This window comes from Hydra viridissima, unplaced genomic scaffold (assembly GCF_058129835.1).
Source record: "Hydra viridissima isolate aposymbiotic clone 2 unplaced genomic scaffold, HvirCarnegie_v1 scaffold_2, whole genome shotgun sequence".
Classification (NCBI taxonomy): Eukaryota; Metazoa; Cnidaria; class Hydrozoa; order Anthoathecata; family Hydridae; genus Hydra; species Hydra viridissima.
Window position 1 is genome coordinate 24,540,840 of NW_028324301.1, and position 22,295 is coordinate 24,563,134.

General features: G+C 27.6%; 3 protein-coding genes across 5 annotated transcripts; all 3 read right to left on the reverse strand.

Annotated features, from left to right (window-relative positions):
* Positions 1–40: 40 nt before the first annotated feature.
* LOC145186154 (uncharacterized) lies at positions 41–2,575 on the reverse strand. The gene is made up of 3 exons (XM_080062248.2): positions 1,826–2,575; positions 1,329–1,646; positions 41–953 (listed from the first exon to the last, which is right to left on the reverse strand). Exons 1-3 carry the CDS (start codon positions 1,827–1,829, stop codon positions 238–240), a joined length of 1,038 nt encoding a protein of 345 aa, XP_079918374.2. The 5' UTR covers positions 1,830–2,575; the 3' UTR covers positions 41–237.
* A 6,794-nt stretch (positions 2,576–9,369) lies between these two features.
* Positions 9,370–12,345, reverse strand: LOC145193950 (uncharacterized). 3 transcript variants are annotated; one of them, XM_090078986.1, is made up of 3 exons: positions 12,166–12,345; positions 11,344–11,586; positions 9,370–10,607 (listed from the first exon to the last, which is right to left on the reverse strand). In XM_090078986.1, the coding sequence occupies exons 1-3, from the start codon at positions 12,240–12,242 to the stop codon at positions 9,773–9,775; spliced, it is 1,155 nt and encodes a 384-aa protein (XP_089935112.1). In that variant the 5' UTR covers positions 12,243–12,345; the 3' UTR covers positions 9,370–9,772. The 3 variants fall into 3 exon arrangements, with proteins under 3 accessions (XP_089935112.1, XP_089935113.1, XP_079927645.2); XM_090078987.1 differs by lacking the exon at positions 12,166–12,345 and adding an exon at positions 11,772–11,910; XM_080071519.2 differs by lacking the exon at positions 12,166–12,345 and having other exon boundaries at positions 11,344–11,757.
* A 364-nt stretch (positions 12,346–12,709) lies between these two features.
* Positions 12,710–21,903, reverse strand: LOC145180623 (serine/threonine-protein phosphatase 6 catalytic subunit-like). The gene is made up of 10 exons (XM_090078988.1): positions 21,800–21,903; positions 19,826–19,921; positions 19,478–19,543; positions 19,028–19,095; positions 15,304–15,377; positions 14,814–14,893; positions 14,662–14,727; positions 14,231–14,286; positions 13,918–14,005; positions 12,710–13,318 (listed from the first exon to the last, which is right to left on the reverse strand). Exons 1-10 carry the CDS (start codon positions 21,869–21,871, stop codon positions 13,070–13,072), a joined length of 915 nt encoding a protein of 304 aa, XP_089935114.1. The 5' UTR covers positions 21,872–21,903; the 3' UTR covers positions 12,710–13,069.
* Between the last annotated feature and the right edge of the window lie 392 nt (positions 21,904–22,295).

The window sequence follows — 22,295 nt, forward strand, 5'->3', positions numbered from 1 at the left end:
TAACCATGAACAGTTGTTTAAGGAACAGAAATAATACGAGTTAAACAGATTATTTTTAAATTTTTTTTCTTTTTTCTTTCTATTTTTAAAATAAAACTATCCCAGTGGGCACAGTAAAACGTCCTGAACATTAGACAACATCCGTTCAGATAATGTCCGAAACGTTACTAAGCGCCGACAAGTCAAGCTGCTAGACACATGGTTGAAATCAAATCAAATATTTTAATATTTTAAAAGCTATTCGTGTTGAATGTTTTTCAGAAACTCAATTATGTTGGTAAAACTAGGCGTCTTTTTTATTTTACCTTCTATCCCTAGCTCGTAGAAATTTTCTTGTAGTTGAATTTTATCCGACGTACAAACTAAACTTTGTGTATCTTTGAGCTTGAAGCCATATTGGCTATTTAATGTTGGAGTATCTTCTGTTGATTCTAATGGAACGTTAACTTTCTGTTCAAAATCAAAACACATTCTCTGTGAGCAAATAGGACTTAACTCAGGTGTAGGTGGGTATGTATGCGAAACGTTAGAAAGATTTAAAGACTCATTTAAAGGATTCGGATGTTCTATACCTGTGTAAAAAGTGGACGGATTCATCTCAGAACAGTTGTTTGGATAGAAACTATGAGTGCCTTCAGTAGAAACATTGTTGCGATGTGTTCTAGTTTCAGTATACTGCATGGGTTTCTTTGTGCAACTAGTAAAAGACTCGTTTTTCACGTAGAATGAGTTATTGCATCCATCATGCTTGCATTCTATACCAACGTTATTCGGCTTGCAGAGGTTGGATTTCGTTAAACTAAATGAATTTTCTATACTTTGTGTTTTCTTAACCTTTTTCCTTGGTTGATATTTATAATTTGGATAGAGCTGAGAGTGCAACAACCGGATTCTTTCCGCTTCATCGATATATGGCTGTTTTTCATTTGCGTTTAAACTCTTCCACCGATGGCCTTAAAATAACAATGTTTAAACTGTAATTATTTCATTACAACTAAATAACCTGATTATAATTTTTAAAATTTAGAATATCAATTATTCTTCGCAAATTATGAAAGTCAAGTTGAAAGATTTTTTTACTGAAGTAGTTTGTTATGTTCGTGAAGATTTATTGCATGGCCTTTTGTCTAATTTTTTGTTCTCTAAATTCTGTAGATTTCAAACTGTTATTCTGTAGATTTCAAACTGTTATTCTGTAGATTTCAAACTGTTGTTCTGTAAATTGTAAAACTTTTAAGTAAGAAAAAACTTGGAGTTATCTCAAAATTGAAAATCAGTGATGACCTGTTGGTTGTCATTAGTAACCATATAACCTGTTATTATCTTACCTAGTATTTTACTGAGCTCAGCATTGCGAAGCTCTGGGTGCTCATCAGCAACTCGCTTTCTCTCTAGATGTGAAAAAACCATAAAACAGTTTAATGGACGTCTTATTCTGAGTTGCTTTTTTCCAAGCCACTTGAAGTCATTGCAAATCTTCACTTGATCCTTTTCAGGTTCTTCTATTAAACACTCTAGAGAACCGGGAGACGATACACAGTTCTTGTGTGCTTGAGAAAGAGTAGGTTGCTTGAACTGCTTGTTACTTCCGTAATTAATGTTAAAAAAACGAGAATCGTATAATCCTTCATTATGCTGTGATGAGTCTGAAAAATCATTTATTTTACTGTAAAGTTAAACAAACAATACTCTAAAATTGCTATCATATTTATAATATGCACTCTCCAAAACTAAAACATTTATACAATAATATTACGATTGGATATATGTATATAACTATATATACATCTATCAAAAGGATTTTGTAATACACAGGAAATCTTACACATTGTTCTGAAAATGTTTGCAACCAGTGTGGAGACGTGACCACATTCTTACTTGAAGTACTCCTAAAGGTAAGGTTTGTTAACAAAAAGATAAAAAGAATGATATGCGTCATCTAAACATTATCTGCCAATCAATATGTGCAAACTTCGAAACTTGATATCTCGGAAGTTGTTTTGAAAATAAACATGATATTAATCTAAAATTTAACGTCGGTAAATTTTTTTTTAATAATATAAAATAACAAGCGAAATACAGGCTTTCAATGAAAACGTTCATCATCATCATCATCATCATCATCATCATCATCATCATCATCATCATCATCATCATCATCATCATCATCATCATCATCATCATCATCATCATCATTACATCATCATCATTATCATCATCATCATCATCATCATCATCATCATCATCATTATCATCATCATCATCATCATCATCATCATCATCTCTCAACTGTAACTTAACTTTTATTTTTTACTTTAGTGTTAAAGCTTTTACATTTTATATTCAGAAAAACTTCTTTTAAAATGAATATTAACACCATTTTAAGCCCATTAAAAAAAAACTGACTTACATTTTTAATAAAGATTAAGAAAAGCAAGGACCTACGTTTGTTATCCGAAAAATTGTTTAAATTCTCTTAACTTGTTATTTTTTACTGAATTTTTATCATTTATATTTAACTTTCGTATAGTTTTGTTTAAAAAAGCTCAGACAGTTTCTTTTATTTTCAATACGCAATCCTAAAATTTGTTTTTTTAAATTATTCTCAGTTATCCGGACTTGTATGGAATTATCCTTGGTTGAAATTATACGAAAGTTCTTATTAACTGAATTAACGGGTTTTGATATTTCTTCTTGTTTGATGTTTTAAGAAAGAATGTAGCTCCAGACCCTACCCAAAATAACAAAACGTTTTAAAAAGTCAGAATGCTACCATAACACAGAACCTTGAGGCATTCCCACACCAATGTACACCAAATCCTCTAACCCCTCAACACCTTACTAATTGCGTAAGTTTAGCACCCAAATAAAAATATTAAGAAAAAAAACAAGTAAATAAAAAAATAACAAGGTACCATTTATACGGTTTTAACATTAAAAATTTAAGTTTATAGAGACTATTACAAAATCATTGAATAAAAACAATTGAAAATTTCAAAAATTAATTTTATCATTTCTGAACGAACCCTTAAATACATTTTCATTATTCGTCAATTAAAATCTTCTCGCGGAAATCTTCCTAATAAAATGGGGGCTCCCGAGTTAAAAATAGATTTTATATCCAAAAGAAGACTAGAATCGGTAACCATGTTATGTTAAATACACTGTTTCAGTTTTAATTCAGCTTCATTTAATTATTCAGTTTCACTTAATTATTCAGTTTCATTTAATTATTCAGTTTCATTTAATTATTCAGTTTCATTTAATTATTCAGTTTCATTTAATTATTCAGTTTCATTTAATTATTCAGTTTCATTTAATTATCCAATTTCATTTAACTGCTTGAAGTATACTACTGTCCATTATCTTTTATGTGAATTTTAATTTCTTAAAATCATAAATGCTGAATATCTCCATATTATTATATTCTTTTGGTCAATTATTTATCGCTATCATTAAATAATCTAAAATTGAAGGTATAACAGGTCAGGTTCCCTAACAGTAGGTGACATTACGTCGGCTTATTTGTAAAATAATGTATTTCTTGTTAACAGTTTTTTAGGAGACATAACATTCTAAAACTTCTAAATTTAGAAAACATAGTAACAAGTAAACATAGTAACAAGAAAGCATTGTAGATCTTTTTTCTTTTTGACATTGGGGACATTCTAATATGTTAACTCTTAGAAGCTTTGCATCATAAAATGCGTGAAATTAAATTCTTCTCAAAAAAACATTCGAAATCAATTTCTAATATAAAGATATTGAAGATTTTATAAGAAAAAATGATGTTTGTTTAATGAATCTTATAATTAAAGTTGAAAACAGCCATCAGCGCTATGTATATATAAAAATAAATATATATATAAATACATATAGCACTGATGTAGGTAGTTGCGCCAGATATGGAGAATTAGATAGATACCGAAGTAAGTGAAAGTACATTAACTTTTGCAATTGTAACTTTTGCCTTGTGACATCATATATATATATATATATATATATATATACATTTTAAATGACGACATCTTGTATGAGAGTTGAATAAATTTAATATATGAACTTCAGTAAATACGAATTCTCTCAATACTAATTTTTTATTTTATCTAAGAAATTTTCGCTAGATTATTGATACTAGCATCTTCAACTTTAATTACAAATTATTTATTAAATTAAATTACAAACAAACATTAACGGTAATGTCACTTTTTAATGGCTTCTTTAAACTTCGCTTTAATTGGGCTTCTTTAATATTTCGTAGGTATAAAAAGTATGGCGTCCAGAACTGCGTTTTTACATATTGACCGTCATCTAAATTCATACCTCCATTTTTAGGTCCGCATTTGTTGAACTGAATTTCGATTGCCTCTCGAACTTTTCTTTCAAATTTTTTGGGTTCTACTTTTAGCGTCTTTACTTGATCCCATTTTATATTACATGAACATTTAATTTTATGATGGCCAATTGCATATTGTTCTAATTTTTCTTCAAAAACATTTTTTTGGTGTTGTTTTGTTCTTGTTGCTATTTTCATTTTTGTTTCGCCGATGTATTTTTGTTTACACTCGCATTCTATTAGGTATACTCCGGGATGGCTATTTGATGGTAGTTTTGTTTTGTTGCGCGAAGTTAGTAAAGATTTAAGATTTTCACTGGATTTAAAGACTGCCCTGTAACCTGCTTTCCTAAAGATTTTTCAAAGTTTTGGTGATAATACTGGGATCCACGGTAGTGATATAGTTGGCATAGCTGCTTTGTTGTTAGATAAAACTATTTCATTATTTGAGTGTCGTTTTTTTATAACAATATTTGCAAGGTCTTGTAATTTCTTCTTTTCGTATCCATTTTCAGCAAACACATTTATTAGGAAATCGATTTCTTTATTTAAAAATTTTTCAGAGCAAATTGATAAAGCTCTATGAATAAATCCTTTAAATATTCCTTCCAAGATTTTTGAATCGTGGTTTGAATTGGGCTTAACCTGAATATTTGTTATTGCTTTTTTTCGATGTATGTTAAAATCATATTTACCTTTTTGATTATTTGTTATTTGGATGTCTAAAAAATTTAATCTTTTGTTTTCATCTTCCAATTCAATTGTGTATTTGATGGCATGATGTTGACTGTTTAATATTTGTTGAAAACGGATGGCATTATCTTTATTTGTAAATCTTGCGTGGCTATCATCTACGTACCTGAAAAACGATTTTATTTCTAACGGTGGATTAGAATGAAGCGCAATATTGATTGCTTTATTTTCAAAAAATTTCAGGAAACCTTCCGCAAGTACTACCATGAGTGAAAGTCCTATTGGACCTGAATCTACAAGTTCATGAATTTCTTCATTCCATAAAAAATAACATTTATATAAACACAGTTCTATTAGTGATTTTATTTCTGAAACGCTTAGTTTTGTTAGTTTATTTAAATTTGGGAAGTGCTCTAACATATCAAGAAGAATTTTTGTAGCCTCTCCCAGAGGAATTGATGGATATAAATTGACAACGTCATAAGATACTTGTATTTCATCATTTGATATATTCCAAAGTTTAGTTGTTTTTACAAAAGTTGACGAATTTTTTAACTTTGTTATATTTTTATCTAAGATTGGTAAAAATATATTTACTAGATATTGTGATATTCCATAACTTGGTGTCCCGATGGTTGAAACTACTAATCGCATAGGGTATGATTTTTCCGGTTTGTGCGCCATACTTCTGGACGCCATACTTTTTATACCTACGAAATATTAAAGAAGCCCAATTAAAGCGAAGTTTAAAGAAGCCATTAAAAAGTGACATTACCGTTAATGTTTGTTTGTAATTTAATTTAATAAATAATTTGTAATTAAAGTTGAAGATGCTAGTATCAATAATCTAGCGAAAATTTCTTAGATAAAATAAAAGATTAGTATTGAGAGAATTCGTATTTATTGAAGTTCATATATTAAATATATCCCCAACAACGCAAAGAAAAGTTCTGCCCAGTTCTATCAAAGATTTCTGCACAAATGATTCAGGGAACACTTTAGCTTAGAAAACTTTTGGTCCGAAGCAACTCACTATCTCTTTCGGAAACTGAGGTTAAGAAACCTTTCTTTTCTTCAGATAAATTAGATAAACTTCAATTAAAACTACATTCCAGGTAACGTATTGTTGCTTAAAAATACTCTTAAAACTAATTTTGTTATGAGTTTAAAGCCAATTTTTGTAATATTTTTATTATGATTTCTAAGTAATTGTAACATGATTGAAGTTGCACAATTTCTGAGAAGTGAGGCTGGACGAAAAAGTGTGGAATCTGGTTTCAATATTAAACTCATTAAGAACAACGAAATGATCGGAAGTTTATTCAGCTGTGATAAACTCCCATTGCTATAAGAATTAAATGAAAGCAAAGAGGTAAGTAAACTATTACCAAAAAAAATATTTTTTTATAACTAGATTGCAATTTGTATCATTCATTCTGATTTTTTAAGGATGTATAGTTGGTAGAAAAAGATACTCCTATTGTGTATTGCAATGACATTGAAGAACTCGTAGCAATGGTACTTCATCACAGAGTCAAGGAACAAATGATGTTGATATCAAATTAGGTGTAGATGGAGGGCAGGGATTCCTTAAAGTTACACTGTCAATAACCCTAAAACCAGAGTTAAAAAAACAAAATTCCAGAGAAACTAAGCAAGTGCCCCTATTGCATGACGTCATCTCCTGACTTTCAAAAAGCTGATCATTAAACTCTAGAATCTTTGTGTAGATTGTACGAAAAATGGATGGCTGATGGTGCAATTTTAAAAAAAGCAAAAAAGCACACATGTTGTTAATCTCCCTTCATTAACAGGCCAGAAAAAAAAAAAAAAGGCTGGAACTTGTAAATATTCCTGGTCTACATATACTGCTAGGTGTTGTAGACAAAATTTTAAAAGAGATTGAAAAAAATTTATTTGAAAACATGGAGTGTGAGTTACTGTTTGTTAACCAATATCTGTCTATGATAAACATCTGCAGAGTGTCCTACCAAGGTCAGCATCGTTTGGAAGGCAATGCTTGCAATAAATTGCTTAAAAACATAGACAGCTGTGAACTGTTTTTTAGGAGTTTTTTCTAGTCTTGGAGTTTCCGCTGCCAAATACATTAAGGTACTTAGAGATTTTGAAAAAGTAGTCCATGGTTGTTTTGGAAAATCATTAAGCTCCACATATGTTAAAGATATAGAGGAGTTCTCTACAAGCTATAGAAATCTAAGGGCTGCAATTCCTTTGAAGGTACACATAGTTGAGCAACATATAATCGAATTCATCGACATAAAAGGTGGAATTTTCGGTATAATAAATAACTTTTAAACTTGATAAAAAACAATTTATAATCTTAGTAATTAAATACACTATTTCAAAAGTTGAATTGTAAAATTTGAATAAATTATGACGAATTTTTATTAAACAAACTTGCATTTCTTTTTTAGTTCTTATATTCTATAGGCTTAGGTTACTGGACCGAACAAACTCTTGAATCCATTCATCAGGATTTCAATCAGTTTTGGCGAATAAGAAAAGTTGGAAAGCACAGCCCAAACTATATAGAGGCGCTAAAAAACGCGGTTGCTGCTTACAACTACAAGCACTTTTAAAGTAGCTTTCTATTTGCAGGAATGTAGTTTGTAAAAAGTAAAATATTAAACCTCCTAAGAACAAACGTTCAGTATGATTTTGAAATGTAAAATATCAATCATAATTTAACAATAAAGACTAGAAATTTTTTTTTTACTGTTATAAATAATTGTAGCAAACCCTTATCAACCCCTAATAGCCCTCCCCTAATCAAACCCTTATCAACCCCTAATAGCCCTCCTCTAGAGTATGTTCCTAAAAACCCTTTTCAATTTTTTGCTTGTTTCATATTAAACTAGATCAAAACTCATCGACAGATTTCAAATTACATCCAAAAAAAATTTTTCGTTTAAAAGTAAGACCATTTAAAATTATTTCAGGGGGTAATTTTAAGCTTTGCATGGTTATAAATCTTAAACGAAAAGAGAATTTTTATAGATTTAGATTGTTCTTTTTAAACTTTATTTTTAATAAGATTTAGATTGTTCTTTTTAAACTTTATTTTTACTTAACTGAAACTAGTAAAATATTTTTGATTTTGATTTGTTGGACCATTTGAAACAATTCCAAAAAAAAAAAGACGATAACCAGATTTGTTTCAAATATCAAACACGTTTTTCCATTCCGACGCTTTTCTTAATCTTTCGTTTTCCGTTCCGAGGTTTTCTATTCATTAGGTAATTTGTAAACGAGGCCATTCAAATAATTAAGCATCGGCATTTGGGTTTTCGGTTTTTTAAACGAATAATAACGAATAAAGTACAAACTTCTAAGTCAGTCATTTGATAAAAAGTTGAATTTAAAATATTAAATTCACAAATGTTAATTTTTAACCCGCTCATGCAACTTTTTGTTTCAAAATGAACTATGCCTAGGTTTTTTTTTTTTTTTTAATGATTATTAACAGTCCATTTAATATATTTTAATTGTTGATGTTGACTAACTGATGTCTTAGTTAAACAAATACGTTTTTAATTTAGAAGTTTCGTAAAGTCCCCAGAAAGTCAAAGCTTCACCCGTGGCGTGATCTTCTGGTGAATGTTTACACGCATGTCTAAAGACACTAATTGGATTTTTTTCAATGCGTCAAGGGTGTTGCTGTATTTTCGTTCAGTTTTATTTTTATACCGTATTGGCGTATACTACCAATTTGTCACGAGTAAGCGATAAGCATACACCCAGATGTGTTTGTGACCATGGTAGTTCAGTGCACGAGGGAACTGTTATTCAGATACCAGACTTTTATCACAGTTTACAGATTAATTTCATTGACGAACCATTTAAACTAGTCAGTCAATTTATTTCTTTTTCAGAACATTTTTAGATACGCTGTATCATAGTCATATCATCTCCAACTTTTTCCAAATTCTTGGTTGAGGCGCCAATGCGATTTATTTGCATTTAAGACGGGCTTGGTATAATGCAACTATAAAGATTTCCTTAAGCTATTAAAAAGGATTTAGTGAAGTACTTTTTACAAGTTTAAAACTTATGACGAAAGCCACGTGGTAGAGAGCTTTGTTCTCAGGCTACGAAAACTCTCAGACTTGCGGAATTGAAATCCTTTTGATATTTATCAATACAACCAAAATATTCGCATGAAATTTATGAAGTGATTTAGACTAAATCTAGACTTAGATTTAACAGATGGAAGAGTTTGTAAATTTTGTCTTCATGTTTACAGTAATTTTTTTTTAGTTGGAATTGCAGTCAGATGCTTAAGTCCGTAAACACGTTTTAACAATTAAAAACAGTCTACATGCTCGAGACGCGTGAAAGTTTTTCAGTTACAAAGGAGTGAAAGAACAGCGCCATAAAAAAATTTAATACAATAATAATGTCGATTCTGTAAATTTTGTACAACTTAAATATATTAGATAAGCTAATATCACAAAATTATCTATAAAATAAGTTCAGATAGGAAACTGCTTATTTATTAGATTCAGCCTGTGTCTAGTGATAACAATTCCTTTTCCTAAAACAGGTGTGATCTATCCTTATAAGGATAGAATGTATCCTTATAAGGCTAAAACATGTGTAATCTATCCTTATAAGGATAGGATATATCCTTATAAGGCTAAAACATGTGTGATCTATCCTTATAAGGATAGATGCTAGAGAGAATTTTTGAAAATGAATTCCATATTTTTAAAAAATAGGAATTTAATCAGGACAATTTTGTTGAACACCAAAATCTAAGATTCCACTTACATTCATTTTCCCCCCAAGCAGCATTCTATTTAGGATAAGAGATTGTGAGGCCACTAAATTTGTTAAACTGTCAATTTTAGTATTAAGTGAAGCAACTTCTCTCAGAAGTTTTGTGCTAAAATCTTTTATGTCTGATCTCATGGAACGCATGAATTTTTGTTTTCGGTCAGAGGCTGGCATGTTATTACCTGTTTTACAAATGCTTGCTGAATCTTCTACAAAATCAGAAACTCCACTTATAAACGGATCCCGTGTATTTTCTGCATGAATATCAAGGTTTGGCCATTTCTCTTCAACAACTTGCACAGTAATTGCTTCTTCGTGTTTCTGTTGCTTCTCATCAACTTTATTATGTAATTTTGAAACTATAGTTGTTAAATTTTTTTTTGGTACTAACTTTGTTTTATCAAAGTTTAAATGTTCATTTTCATTACTTGCACTTAAATACTGAACGTGTTTGCTCATATTATGTTCCAAGAGATGACTAATTAGATTTTCAGTTGTTGGGAACACAACACCACATTCTTGGCAAGTTAAATTACAAACAATATCACTATGAAAATCAACATCACGATTGTGTGATCCATTAAATAAAGATGCTTTTTCAGAATCATGCACTGTTATAATGCTCTTTTTATCATGAACTTTCATATGCCTTCTCATCAACCATTTGGTCATAAAGGACTTTGAGCACACAACACATGTATGCAAACTTTTACCAGTATGAAGATTTTCATGTCTTGTTAATTGTGTTCTCCAACCAAATTTTCTGCTACAATACTTGCATCTAAAAAAAAAAAAAAACTCTTCAATTTTGATAAGGCAAATTAGGGAAAACAAAATATTAAAGAGTAAATTATGAATATTACAAAAATCTCCCCAAATAGTCTTTGTTTACTATAATACATAAAGGGTAAAAAGAAAATCTGAAAACTAGTAGGCTATTAGAGTGGTTGAAACATATTTAACTTTATGTTATGCTATGGCATGACAATACATTAACTTAGAGCACTTACCAATATCAAGAGTTGTTAAAAAACACTTAAATAAACAGAATACAGTTTTAAACAGTGAAAAAAATCAGAAAATCACTTTCTGTAATATGAAATTTTCAAACTTAAAATATAATGACAGACCAAAAAACTTCAAAAAATTTAGATATTAAAATTATTTACTTGCCTCCTAAAATTATAAATAGCATGGTGCAATAGTTTATAATTCTATTATAAACAAGTAAATATTTTTCAAAAAGAGCAAAATATAGCAATAATTATAATTTTGATTTAAATTTAGTTGAATTTTAAGGGAAAAAAACTGACACATTGGTAGAAAAGTGCAAGAATATTTTTTAACCATTTTTACCTTATAAAGAGGTGTACAGTGTAAAGGTGTATTCTGTAGAAACATTCAAGCATTCAATTTTCTATTTTTCTTCATTCTTACAAATGAAATTTTAATTGAACAAAAAACAGTTAGATGCCTTTAAAAATAATTTTAAATTTTGAAATAACATAGTATAATACCTGAACTTTTTTATTCCAGTGTGTATATTTAAATGACTTTTTAAGGAACTTGATTGGGTAAAGGTTTTGTGGCAAATCGGGCATTGTTTTGAGTTCTCAATAAAATAATGCTGTATCCGATGAGTGATGACTTCCTCTTTTTGCACTTCTTCGTGGCCACATATATCACAGCACCAAGACCCGTTTGAGTTCTGCAATAGCACAGGTTCTTTAATTATTTTCAATTCCTGCTCTTCGAACATTCTAAAGAGCAGAGTTGTAAAAAAATTATTTTTGTTTACTTCACTTTTTTTATTGAGGACTCCAATACAAAGTGATTTCTCCTGATATAAAGCATGCAACATGTGGTTTATATTTCTACATAGGTACATATATTCTTTATCTGAATTTTAGTTGTCAGTGATTTATATTTTGTTAAAATGTCGTACTTGCTCAAAAGTTAGTAAAATGCAGAACTGTTTAGAATCAGAGTAGTAACGAGCATAGGAGGAAACACCCCGAAGAGAACAACATTGAAATGAGGATTGCTACAAGAACTCAGAACGGAAAAATGTCGTGAAGGAAAAATTTCAGGCCGACGTCAGAATTGTAAATGAAAGAGCGGTAAAATGTTAAAATGGGAATAACTCAAAATTCAAAATAGGAAGATGTCAGAATGGGAAGAAATCAGAGCGGATTACTAAAGTTACCTATCTTAAACCATGGAATCTATTACGCTAAAAATGGCTACTTTATATTCCTACCACGTCACGTTCTTATTCCTACCACGTCACGTCAAGTTTTTATGACATACAGTAATAATATTGTCGTTGAATATCAAACCTATAGTTTGTTTTCTTTGCAATATTTCTCCCTTGGTAAACATTTTTTTGCATTTTGCAATTAATGCAAAAAAACATCAAGTGTTGTAGGTGATGGCGTGTTTTTTTCTCCGCTCTTTAATCCAAACGACCAACAAACAAGCTTATCTGAATAACCCACTTTTATCTCTTCAGAAAGTAACATTCAGAAATAATAAAACGAATTAAGAAAAGAATTCACAAAGGAACGCAGACTTTTCGAGCGATAGCTTAAATAGCTGCAATAATTCTCGTAAAAAAAAAAAAACGTGACGTGTTTAATTTACGGTGCTTAACTAAATATATTGAATTACAACAAATTTTCTTTTAAGTTTACAGTTCCTTTTTAATTTCCTCTTTAGAGACATACAATGTAATAAATATCAGAGTTTTAGACCCCAAATATTTATTTACATATCGTGTCACTAAGGTTTCATATTTAAGAGCATTACATGAAAATGTTTTTTAAAATAATCAAAAATTTCGATCGTCACAAAAAATGGAAAAGTTGAACATAAAAAAAAGCGTTTTTTTCAAACATTTACAAGTTTTTAGGGAAAATAATTATTTTACATGTCCTCCACAAAACCGTATTAATACAAGTCAATAATCCAGACCCGAATAAAAGCCTTTTATCCAAGACAGGATAAACTAATCTAGCAAAAAATGTTCCAAATTTAAGCGACTTCAAGCAGGTCATGAGAAAATTTAAAAATTGAAAATTTCATTTTTTTTTTTTTAAAGATGCATCATTAAAAATACCTCTTCAACAAATTTTCAGCAATGTAAAAACTTGTGCAAATTAGGCGCGTTTGGGGATTATTAAATTAAAATTTCGTTACGAATTTTTTCTTTACGCGGCAAGTATGTAATTTAACGGCGAAGCTTTATAAAAAATAAGGAATGGTTTGTCGAGGTGGAACAACTCGCTCGTCGTCCGGAACGGCGTGGAATAACTTTGCTTCTCTAGTTCTAGCATCTGTAAAAGCCAAAGTGGCAGCAATGTTACCGCACCGATAACAATAATTTGGCGCCGACCATACAGTGACAAGTTTTTCTCCAAACATATATTTATAACCTTCTTGAACTAATTGATGAGCACGACATATTAGCTCCAGGTTATTCATTGTCATGAACTAAATCATATATATATATATATATATATATATATATATATATATATATATATACATATATACATATACATATACATATATACATATACATATACATATACATATATACATATATACATACATACATATACATGTGTGTGTGTGTGTGTGTGTGTGTGTGTGTGTGTGTGTGTGTGTGTGTGTGTGTGTGTGTGTGTGTGTGTGTGTGTGTGTGTACGTAAGATTATTCTTACGCGTACATTTTTATCTGATTATCTATGCCGTAAAAATAAATTTTAGATACTCCAAATTGCATGCCTTAGTGCATAAAAATAATTAAAAATAAACAAATCAGTTTAAAAGTTATCATCATAAAAACTGGCAGATTGAGTTTTTCTTATTGTTATATATTGAATGCAAATTTTTACGTATTTTCTACGTCCATATATTGAGCCTGGGAAAAAGTTCGTGGCGTTTTTGCCTAAAGAAACCAAATGAATTTTACTAAAAATTTAGTAAAAACTTATTAAAGATTCCTATCTAAACGCCACAAACTTTTACCCAGAGCCAATATATGCGTATAAAGTATCACATGTTTTCGCATGAAAACTTCAAAAAACCTCGTTTGTCACTTTGCTACCAAACAGCCACCCAGCACCACGTGGGCTAATTGACCATGATTGTACATCGTCAGGATCGGACCAAACAATATGTAAACTTCCGTTAAAGAAGTTTAATATCCGAACATAATTTAAATTAAAGCAAAAAGAGCAAATTTTAAAAAGCAATAAATTATTTACAATAGTAACACATAGCAACACACAATAGTAACACATAGCAACACACAATAGTAACACATAGCAACACACAATAGTAACACATAGCAACACACAATAGTAACACATAGCAACACACAATAAACATTTCAAAAGGATATCACAAAAAGCCCCCTTGTGAGGAATTTCCATGTTTCTGTCGATTGTTCGTATCTAAAAAAGCAAATCAAAATCTTAATCTGAACGCAGTAAAGTTTTAAATTAGATACATTTTCACATGTTTACCCACATGTGAAAATGCATGAAACAAGTTGATTAAAAACTATGGAAAAATTAAAAACTTTCAAAATAATTTCTATCTTGCTATCTTCTATAAAGCACCACAAAAACTTACTCAAACATCTAAACTTGATAATAAAAATTAAGATACATCTCTAGATTATAAAAAGACGGAAATGCTTCTCAAAAGATATGGAGTAAAATATGTAGCAAATAATTTTGACCAGTGTAACCATAAGACAGTATACTGAAAATTTTTTACCTGTACAAGTTTTAATTTTTCTTATTCAAAGATGTTTGTTTACCAACCTGATCTAGTGTACGTATTTCAGGAGACAACCCACCATGTACACACAAAACTTCATCGTCGATCAACTAGGCAGAAAATTAAACATTTTTAAAACTGATATTTAAAGAAAAAAATTAGAAATACTAAATAGATTTAATACTGAAATTCTTACCGCTGCAACAGTCAGTAAATCAAACACACGACAACAGTTGCGCCAAGCATTTGCATTTCCATACTTGGACATACATTCATCTACAAATGATCAGTGAGATCAAACAAAAAACATTTAAAAATATTAAAACAAATTTAAAAACATTTAAGGCAATTAAAATTTTGTTTTTTGGGAAAATTTACAAATATGTTTTTGGTTCACACATATTCATAAACAACCACAAGGCTCTAATTAATAATTAGGAATAATTCACTCTAAACTTTACAATGACTCATTGACCCTCAAGCTGAAACCCCAAACATCAAATTTAACACTATTGATATTTTTTCTAGGAGATTATTTTCTAATGTAAATCTTAATCTTAACAAATGATGGGGTTTTAGTTCAAGTGCATATTTTTGTGGGCTTGACCTAAAACCGCCTCCACATTGCACAATTATGATAGATAACTTAATTTGACCAATGGTGATTTTCAAGACTTGGAACTCACCATAAAATCCATAAACTTGAGTAATTTGTCTACTCTCGTGATTTCCACGAAGCAGAGTAATATGCTTTGGATACCTAAAAAAACATTTAAAAAACAGTGAAACTCAAACTTTGAACTAAACCAACTATAGCTTTTTTTTTTTAAAAGCTAAGGGGCATGGAACTGAGGGTGATGGAGAAATTTTTTGGTTTTTAATACTTTTTATTTGATTGCAAAAAACTAATCCAAACTTAGCTTGGAGGAATACAAGCATACAAAATGAACACAAAAAAAACTAAAAGATCTCATTCATACAAAAGAACTACACTCGCACACAAAAAGCTGCAATATTAGGTTAACCTTTAAAAGTATAAAAACCATTACAATAATTTGCTTATGTTTGAAAAAGTTATTTCTTTATAATTTATAATGATCATATACAGTAGCGGACAAAAGTATTTTTTATGCAACAACTTTTTAACAGAAAAGATTTAAAAACTCTTTTGCCTGAGGAATGTACAACCATACAAATATAATTTTAACTGTTAGAAGTTCTTTTGTATTAACAAATAATTGCATTCGGTTTGTAAAACTTTTTAGAAAAGGTGAGTTCAAAAGTATCTTTAACCACAATTTCTGAACTTTTTATTTAAAAAAAAAAAATTCAAATATTAACATAGAACTTGTTCAGCAAATTTCATTAAAAATTGTTAAGATCACATTAAAATCACATTCACTAATAAAAATAAACGTTAAAATCACATTCACTAATAAAAATAAACATTAAAATCACATTCACTAATAAAAATAAACATTAAAATCACATTCACTAATAAAAATAAACATTAAAATCACATTCACTAATAAAAATAAACATTAAAATCACATTCACTAATAAAAATAAACATTAAAATCACATTCACTAATAAAAATAAACATTAAAATCACATTCACTAATAAAAATAAACATTAAAATCACATTCACTAATAAAAATAAACATTAAAATCACATTCACTAATAAAAATAAACATTAAAATCACATTCACTAATAAAAATAAACATTAAAATCACATTCACTAATAAAAATAAACATTAAAATCACATTCACTAATAAAAATAAACATTAAAATCACATTCACTAATAAAAATAAACATTAAAATCACATTCACTAATAAAAATAAACATTAAAATCACATTCACTAATAAAAATAAACATTAAAATCACATTCACTAATAAAAATAAACATTAAAATCACATTCACTAATAAAAATAAACATTAAAATCACATTCACTAATAAAAATAAACATTAAAATCACATTCACTAATAAAAATAAACATTAAAATCACATTCACTAATAAAAATAAACATTAAAATCACATTCACTAATAAAAATAAACATTAAAATCACATTCACTAATAAAAATAAACATTAAAATCACATTCACTAATAAAAATAAACATTAAAATCACATTCACTAATAAAAATAAACATTAAAATCACATTCACTAATAAAAATAAACATTAAAATCACATTCACTAATAAAAATAAACATTAAAATCACATTCACTAATAAAAATAAACGTTAAAATCACATTCACTAATAAAAATAAACATTAAAATCACATTCACTAATAAAAATAAACATTAAAATCACATTCACTAATAAAAATAAACATTAAAATCACATTCACTAATAAAAATAAACATTAAAATCACATTCACTAATAAAAATAAACATTAAAATCACATTCACTAATAAAAATAAACATTAAAATCACATTCACTAATAAAAATAAACATTAAAATCACATTCACTAATAAAAATAAACATTAAAATCACATTCACTAATAAAAATAAACATTAAAATCACATTCACTAATAAAAATAAACATTAAAATCACATTCACTAATAAAAATAAACATTAAAATCACATTCACTAATAAAAATAAACATTAAAATCACATTCACTAATAAAAATAAACGTTAAAATCACATTCACTAATAAAAATAAACATTAAAATCACATTCACTAATAAAAATAAACATTAAAATCACATTCACTAATAAAAATAAACATTAAAATCACATTCACTAATAAAAATAAACATTAAAATCACATTCACTAATAAAAATAAACATTAAAATCACATTCACTAATAAAAATAAACATTAAAATCACATTCACTAATAAAAATAAACATTAAAATCACATTCACTAATAAAAATAAACATTAAAATCACATTCACTAATAAAAATAAACATTAAAATCACATTCACTAATAAAAATAAACATTAAAATCACATTCACTAATAAAAATAAACATTAAAATCACATTCACTAATAAAAATAAACATTAAAATCACATTCACTAATAAAAATAAACGTTAAAATCACATTCACTAATAAAAATAAACGTTAAAATCACATTCACTAATAAAAATAAACATTAAAATCACATTCACTAATAAAAATAAACATTAAAATCACATTCACTAATAAAAATAAACATTAAAATCACATTCACTAATAAAAATAAACATTAAAATCACATTCACTAATAAAAATAAACATTAAAATCACATTCACTAATAAAAATAAACATTAAAATCACATTCACTAATAAAAATAAACATTAAAATCACATTCACTAATAAAAATAAACATTAAAATCACATTCACTAATAAAAATAAACGTTAAAATCACATTCACTAATAAAAATAAACATTAAAATCACATTCACTAATAAAAATAAACATTAAAATCACATTCACTAATAAAAATAAACATTAAAATCACATTCACTAATAAAAATAAACATTAAAATCACATTCACTAATAAAAATAAACATTAAAATCACATTCACTAATAAAAATAAACGTTAAAATCACATTCACTAATAAAAATAAACATTAAAATCACATTCACTAATAAAAATAAACATTAAAATCACATTCACTAATAAAAATAAACATTAAAATCACATTCACTAATAAAAATAAACATTAAAATCACATTCACTAATAAAAATAAACATTAAAATCACATTCACTAATAAAAATAAACATTAAAATCACATTCACTAATAAAAATAAACATTAAAATCACATTCACTAATAAAAATAAACATTAAAATCACATTCACTAATAAAAATAAACATTAAAATCACATTCACTAATAAAAATAAACATTAAAATCACATTCACTAATAAAAATAAACATTAAAATCACATTCACTAATAAAAATAAACATTAAAATCACATTCACTAATAAAAATAAACGTTAAAATCACATTCACTAATAAAAATAAACGTTAAAATCACATTCACTAATAAAAATAAACATTAAAATCACATTCACTAATAAAAATAAACATTAAAATCACATTCACTAATAAAAATAAACATTAAAATCACATTCACTAATAAAAATAAACATTAAAATCACATTCACTAATAAAAATAAACATTAAAATCACATTCACTAATAAAAATAAACATTAAAATCACATTCACTAATAAAAATAAACATTAAAATCACATTCACTAATAAAAATAAACATTAAAATCACATTCACTAATAAAAATAAACATTAAAATCACATTAAAACATAAAGATAACTTTTTCAAAAATAAACATCTTTTCACAAAAAAAACATATCAACTTTCAGGGGGTTTAATTAACACTTAATATTTCATAACGTAAAAGTAAAATTAATTTAAAAAATACACACTTAGCTTTTAATGTTAACAATCGTGTCCATGTCTCTAAGCTGTAATAGCCTCTGTCGACAAAATCTCCCTACATCATTCATACAAAATATCTTAAGATCAGCAAAATATAAAAGTTAACAAATGAGTTAAAAAGGTTTAATCATAAAATTTGTATTCAAAATTAAACTATAGAGCTACTATCCTCAATTAACATTTGTAGGAAAATGTAAATATATACTTAGTCTAAAAATTGAACTTGTTTGATTAACAAGAATGAAGAAAACAGAACAACTATTTCTGAAACATTTCTAACAATTATCTCTTAAACGTTTCAAAACCTGAAGATATTTATATTGTATCTTAACATATTTATACTGTACCTTAAGATAATTACATACTACTTTTAAACATTTAAAATATTCAAGCAATTTCTTTTTTTTTGAAACTAAACCAAGTCAGTAAAAACACACCATAAATATGTAGTTTGTATCTGGAACTTTTCCACTCGTTCGAAATAACTCTTCAAGATCATAAAACTTAAAAAAGAAATCCAAAATTTTACGATGAAAACAAAGCCTCAACAAATACAAAACATCAACCATCCATTACATAAAATACTTTCATTATGTCCAGCCAATCAAATTAAAAAAAAATTATTTTCTTTACAAATTATCAAACATTTCTAAATTATGCGAAAAGTGAAAAACCAAAACCTTGGTTTAAAAAAAAAAATTAAAAAATTGAAATGATAAAAAACTAATTCCAGGTTGAAATATAAATTTTCCAAAATATAAAAGCAAAGAAAACATGGAGGTCACCTGTCCATGTATATCACCGCAAACTGTAACTGGAGTTGATACAGGTTGAACATTTGACTCTTCTATTAATAAATCACTGACATAATCACAAAGTCGCTATAAAGAAGAAAAAATTGAACAGATTTTCTGGAAGTTTGATTCATGCTGCTGTTGGTGAATTATTTAGTTTAAAATTTAAATTCAATCATGGTAATAAAACTAGTTAAAGACAATATACAAGTGCAAAAAAATACAATTGCTCTGTAAAAAATACAATTGCTCTGTAAAAAATACATTGGGAGTTTTCAATTATTTTACACATTACTATAACCATTAAGAAAATTAGACAAACATCAAGAAATGAAGTTAAAATTTCTTTATAGTGAGTGTGAATGAAAAATCTGATAAAGAATTCAAATTATAACAGTGCAACCAAGTAAATGCAACCCACCAAAATGCAGCAATCCACAGATTACAGAAGTGTTCAAGAAACACAAGAACTCATAAACCTACCATGATTCTCTTCATCCAAAAAAACAGGTACATAAAACATTTAATACACATCAGTTAGCACATGTCTCAAACCAAAGTTTTTTTTATTTATTTAGAGGCTAATTACAATAGATTAGTATGCTAAATTTCAGACAAATTTTTCTCAACATATTGGGCCATTTGCCTGATATTTTGTTGAAATAAAAAGACAATATGTCTGCGCATTGATTAACACAACAGAAACAGATTCAGAAAATCTGTTTCTGTTGTGTTAGTAACGACAGAAAATGTTTATCCTCAGAGAAGAACAGTTTATTGATTCAACTTATAAAAGAAATTGTGGAGCCTGGTTCAGTTTGGGTATAAATTCTCATCTGACTGGAATTTGTGGAGGCTACAAGACAATCTTATACTTTAAACAAAAAGGTAAGGCCATCAGTAAAGCTATAGAGACTTCATAGTTGCTTGGGTGTCAGCAAGCTAAAGAATCGAAAGAATGAACTAAGAAGATGAATCTGCTATTGTGCTATTTGAACCCTCAGGCAGGACACTGGAAGTAGCCAAAACTTAATCTTTCTGAATTCACCTCTGAAGAAACTGAGAAGATTCGATTAAAAAAAAGAAATTCATTTTGCTATTAAGTAGTGTTAGTCATCTTTACAACAAGGAAACAATCTTTAAAAATTGCTGAGCCTTAATTACTATTAAGGATCCCAAAGCTGCAGACAGAGTTGTTTCTCATGTGCTAAAAGAAATGTCTGTTATTGGTGACAATACAAACATAAGACTTGTAGCAACAGGAAAGGCTCTTCCTATCAAAGTGTAAAAAGACAAATCACCTGTAAAGCAGATAAAAAGTTTTTATTTTATTGATTAATTATACTGAACTGGATATAACCTTAATATGGGAACAACTTTGTTTTAATTTTATACTTTTGGGTTATCTTTTTTTTTTTTTGCAAAAGTGATGTAGAATATGCCAAATTAGTTTTTCACAGCCTTTCAAATTGCCTGAATGATGTAGAATATGCCAAATTAGTTTTTCACAGCCTTTCAAATTGCCTGAATGATTTAACATGGATTTACCCTTAAAAAAGTTTAAAAATTTAATAGTCAAATTTGAAATAAAATTTCTACAAAGTTATTTTATGAACTATATTTTCTCATTAAGAAAAATTCTATCAAAAAGTCAATAATACCAAATTTGAATGTTAAAACAATTACCGCAATAAGAACCTGTCCTGGTATAAACAATAAGGATATATTTGATCCTTAACTATATTTAGTGATATTAATACTAAATTAAAAATAATTTAAATATAGAAAACCAAATGAAAATAAGAACTAATCATTTAAATAGAATAGATTAAATGAAACAGATTTAAATCCATAAACTAAAATCAATTTCAGTGAAGTTAAAAATAAAATTACAGTGAAACATGCTAAACAAATGAAAAGTGTACAAATAAACTGTAATGATGAAAAAACTTATGTAGCACAAACCTTAAGATCTGTCTCAGGAAGGTACTTGCAATCCTTTGCTATTTCTATCCATTGATCAATACTAAGGGTCATCTTACAGCATGTTTTAATAAAAAACTATAAACTAAATTTTAAAAACATGTTTTTACATACATATCATATATATCATATATATGCATATATACTTACATTTTATTCTATTTATCAAAGACAAAAACCAAAGGTATTTTTAAAATATCAAGCGAAAAGCACCAACTAATGCTTTATGGGGAGTTTTTCTAATCTTATAAGAGTTATAAAATTTAAGTTTTATTAACTACTTCAAACTTTTTTAGTTTCAGAATAAATACCTATTCAGACGATAATTATTATTCGTGGACTCAGTACTGTCCAAACATAAAAACGTAATCAAGTTAGTTAAAGTGTCTTTGATAGGATGAAGTTTTATAGTGTATTTAGGAATCCGAGATTAAGACATCTAACGTATAAAGAGGATTTTGAAATAAATTGCACAGTA